We start from the raw sequence: 4768 nt of genomic DNA, 5'->3' as shown, positions 1-4768 counted from the left end.
TCTGGGTGGGGGGTGGTGGCGGGGGGGGGGACCCACAGATTCTGTGCCATGGGTACGATGAGCTTGGCCTTGCAGAGAGTGGCCCCCCCACCTACGGGCACCCCGGGGCGCCCCGCGAGCGCCTGGCCCTGCACGTGCTCCACGCGTGTCACCTCGTCCCCGAGCACCTCGAGACACGCACCCTCTACAACAGCACCCAGCCCGGGCTGCAGCAGGTGGGGATGGGGACAGGGAGGGACCCCAGGGTGATGGGGACCTTGGGGTATCAGGGGATGGTGGGGAACAATAGGGATATTGGGGTGGTGGACCCTGGAGGTGGGTGATGGGGAACCCAGGGTGATGGGGACCTCAAGGTGATGAGGACTTTGGGATATCAGGTGATGCCAGGGGAGAAGGGGGACATTGGGGTGACAGGGAGGTGGATGATGAGGACCCCAGGGTGATGGGGACCTTGGGGTATCAGGGGATGGTGGGGAACAATAGGGATATTGGGGTGGTGGACCCTGGAGGTGGGTGATGGGGAACCCAGGGTGATGGGGACCTCAAGGTGATGAGGACTTTGGGATATCAGGTGATGCCAGGGGAGAAGGGGGACATTGGGGTGACAGGACACTGGGGCGATGGACCCTGGAGGTGGATGATGGGGACATTGGGGTATAAGGAACCCCAGGGGTGGATGATGGGGACCCCAGGGTGATGGGGACCTCAAGGTGATGAGGACTTTGAGGTATAAGGGGATGCCAGGGGACAATGGGGACATTGGGGTGATGGATCCTGGTGGTGGATGATGGGGACATTGGGGTATAGGGAACCCCAGGGGTGGATGATGGAGACCTCAAGGTGATGAGGACTTTGGGGTACAAGGGGATTCCAGGGGAAAATGGGGACATTGGGGTGACGGACCCTGGAGATGGATGATGAGGACCCCAGGGTGATGGGGACCCCAGAATATAAGAGGCTGCCAAGGGGATGATGGGGACCTGGGGGTGACAGACCCTGGAGATGGGCGATGGGGACCTCAAGGTGATGAGGACTTTGGGGTATAAGGAAATGCCAAGGTGACAATGGGGACATTGGGGTGATGGACCCTGGAGGTGGATGATGGGGACATTGGGGTGTAAGGGACCCTGGGTGTGGGTGATTGGGGACATGGGGATATAAGGGGATGCCAAGGGGACAACAGGGACCTTGGGTGGTGGATGATGGGGACCTTGGAGTATAAGGAGATGCCAAGGGGATGAGGAGGACCTTGGGTTGACAGGGACCCTGGGGACCCCAGGATGACAGGGACAGATGCTGGGGATGGGTGACACAGGCTCAACAGGGACCCTGGGGTGACAGGGACAGTGAGATGATGAAGACAGGGGGTGACAGACCCTGGAGGTGGGTGATGGGGACCTCAAGGTGATGAGGACTTCGGGGTATAAGGGCATGCCAAGGTGACAATGGGGACATTGGAGTGATGGACCCTGGAGGTGGGTGATGGGGACATTGGGGTATGAGGAAGCCCAGGGGTGGATGATGGGGACCCCAGGGTGATGGGGACTTTGGGGTATTAAGGGGATTCCAGGGGACAATGGGGACATTGGGGTGATGGACCCTGGAGGTGGGTGATGGGGACCCCAGGGTGATGAGGACTTTGGGGTATAAAGGGGATTCCAAGGGACAATGGAGACATTGGGGTGATGGACCCTGGTAGTGGGTGATGGAGACATCAGGGTGATGAGGACTTTGGGGTATAAGGGGATGCCAGGGGACAACAGGGATATTGGGGTGATGGACCCTGGTAGTGGGTGATGGAGACATCAGGGTGATGAGGACCTTGGGGTATCAGGGGATGCCAGGGGACAACAGGGATATTGGGGTGATGGACCCTGGTGGTGGATGATGGGGACATCAGGGTATAAGAGGCTGCCAAGGGGATGATGGGGACACTGGGGTGATGGACCCTGGAATTGGATGATGGGGACATTGGGGTATAAGGAAGCCCAGGGGTGGTTGATGGGGACCTCAAGGTGATGAGGACTTTGGGGTATAAGGGGATTCCAGGGGACAATGGGGACGTTGGGGTGACAGACCCTGGAGGTGGGTGATGGGGACCCCAGGGTGATGGGGACCCTGGAGGTGATGAGGACTTTGGGGTATAAGGGGATTCCAGGGGACAATGGGGACGTTGGGGTGACAGACCCTGGAGATGGGCGATGGGGACCTCAAGGTGATGAGGACTTTGGGGTATAAGGAAATGCCAAGGTGACAATGGGGACATTGGGGTGATGGACCCTGGAGGTGGATGATGGGGACATTGGGGTATAGGGAACCCCAGGAGTGGATGATGGGGACCCCAGGGTGATGGGGACCCTGGAGGTGATGAGGACTTTGGGGTATAAGGGGATTCCAGGGGACAATGGAGACATTGGGGTGATAGACCTTGGAGGTGGATGATGGGGACCCCAGGGTGATGAGGACCTTGGGGTATCAGGGGATGCCAGGGGACAACAGGGACATTGGGGTGATAGACCTTGGAGGTGGATGATGGGGACCCCAGGGTGATGAGGACCTTGGGGTATCAGGGGATGCCAGGGGACAACAGGGACATTGGGGTGATGGACCCTGGAGGTGGATGATGAGGACCCCAGGGTGATGGGGACCCCAGAATATAAGTGGTTGCCAAGGGGATGGACAGGGACCCAGGGGTGACACCTGGAGGTGGATGATGGGGACATTGGGGTGTAAGGGACCCTGGGTGTGGGTGATTGGGGACATGGGGATATAAGGGGATGCCAAGGGGACAACAGGGACCTTGGGTGGTGGATGATGGGGACCTTGGAGTATAAGGAGATGTGAAGGGGATGAGGAGGACCTTGGGTTGACAGGGACCCTGGGGACCCCAGGATGACAGGGACAGATGCTGGGGATGGGTGACACAGGCTCAACAGGGACCCTGGGGTGACAGGGACAGTGAGATGATGAAGACAGGGTCAAGGAGGGCTTGCCTTGGGGACACTGTGGGGACAGGGACCCCATGGCAGGGAAGGATGGGCGTGTTGGGTGATGGTGACCCCAGGGATGGTGGCAGGAGGGACACCAAGGGGATGATGGGGACCCCAGGACAGGGAGGAACGCTGGGAGGGGTGATGGGGACACCCTGGGACAGGGTGGGGACACCAGGAGAGGACAGATGGGTGCGTGTCCCAACCTCCCCCCACCGTGTCCTGCACAGGGCAAGGTGCAGATGTGGGTCGACATCTTCCCCACCAGCTTGGGACCTCCTGGCCCCCCCGTCAACATCACCCCCCGCAAGCCCCAGAGGTGAGTACCTGGTGGGACCCCCAGGGGGTGGGACGGGGACATCCCCGGGGGGGGGAGGGGGTGACACATCCTTGTCCCCATCCCCAAGGTACGAGCTGCGCTGCGTGGTCTGGAACACGCGGGACGTGGACCTGAGGGACGTCAACATGTTGGGACGACGCATGAGCGACATCTACGTCATGGGGTGAGCCCACCACCCGTGTGTGTCCCCCACCCCAAAGGAAGGTGACAGGGGAGCTGGGGACAAGGGTGACAGCAGTGTCCCCTCCCTTGTGGTGGCACACAGGTGGCTGGATGGGCTGGAGGAGCAACGGCAGAAGACGGACATCCATTACCGCTCGCTGCACGGGGACGGGGCCTTCAACTGGCGGTTCGTCTTCTCCTTCCAGTACCTGGAGACCGAGCAGCTCTGCGTCCTGCCCCGCAAGGTGAGAGGGGGACCCCCAGGGTGGAGGGGGTACCAGGGTTTTGGGGGGGTGGACGGACAAGAATGACACCCCCTTGTCCCCCTCCCCGCCCTGGCAGGAACATTTCTGGAGCCTGGATGAGACGGTGCTGAAGGTGCCCCCCAAACTCATCCTCCAAGTGTGGGACAATGACAAGTTTTCGGCTGATGATTTTCTGGGTGAGACACATCCCTCCCCCCCCAACTCTCCCTGCCCTGTGTCCCCCCCAGAAGGGTGGGGGGACACCCCCATAGGTGACAAAGGCCACCCAGAAGCGATGAGGAGCCCCCAAAGGTGATGGTGGGCACCCATGGTTGACAACTTGGCTTTTTTCCCCCCTCCCAACAGGGGTCTTGGAGCTGGAGCTCACCAAACTGCCACAGCCAGCCCGGAACCCCCAAAACTGCACCCCAAAAGCACAGGGGACCCCCCCATGGCCTTGGCTGTGTTGGGGGGCACGAGACCCCCCCCGGTTGTCCCTTTTCCGACAGAGAAGGGTGAGGGGATGGTGGCCCTGCACGGTGCAGGAGGGGGGCGAGCGGCGCCTCTCGGTGAGTCTGGGGGGGGTAGAGGGAAGGTGGGGGACAACGATGACAAGGTGGAGGGGGGGACAGACCCTGCACCCCACGATGTCCCCCACAAACCTACTCCAGGGCAAACTGGAGCTGAGCCTGGAGCTGCTGAAGGAGAAGGAGGCAGAAGAGCGGCCGGTGGGGAAGGGTCGGGAGGACCCCAATATGTACCCGACCCTCCCGGCACCCGTGTGAGTTTTTGGGGAGAGGGGTTCATCCTGTGTGTCCCCCCCCCCTCTCCGGGGGACAATATCTGGAGCTGGGTGTCACCTGCAGGAGACCAGAGTGGTCCTTCCTGTGGTTCCAAGCCCCCCTACGGACCCTGTCCCATGGTCTTTGGAGACACTCCCGCCGCCGCCTCAGCCTGGGGCTGGCCCTGCTGCTGCTCCTCCTCCTCCTCTTCACCTTCATCTACGCAGCCCCGGTCAGCAACTCTCCCCC

General features: G+C 61.2%; 1 protein-coding gene across 1 annotated transcript in view; it reads left to right on the top strand.

Moving 5' to 3' along the window:
* The window catches only part of LOC106899866 (myoferlin-like), a 7809-nt gene that overhangs the window by 2309 nt on the left and 732 nt on the right, over positions 1-4768 (top strand). The window contains exons 2-9 of the mRNA XM_014961801.1: positions 39-215; positions 3221-3309; positions 3398-3493; positions 3596-3737; positions 3835-3934; positions 4104-4306; positions 4409-4518; positions 4604-4751. Of these exons, the coding sequence (XP_014817287.1) occupies positions 39-215; positions 3221-3309; positions 3398-3493; positions 3596-3737; positions 3835-3934; positions 4104-4306; positions 4409-4518; positions 4604-4751 (1065 nt within the window). The remainder of the gene's footprint in view (positions 1-38; positions 216-3220; positions 3310-3397; positions 3494-3595; positions 3738-3834; positions 3935-4103; positions 4307-4408; positions 4519-4603; positions 4752-4768) is intronic.

The sequence above is a fragment of the Calidris pugnax genome, unplaced genomic scaffold, assembly GCF_001431845.1.
Source record: "Calidris pugnax isolate Ruff unplaced genomic scaffold, ASM143184v1 scaffold778, whole genome shotgun sequence".
NCBI lineage: Eukaryota > Metazoa > Chordata > Aves > Charadriiformes > Scolopacidae > Calidris > Calidris pugnax.
This window is presented reverse-complemented; position numbering and strand designations above follow the sequence as displayed.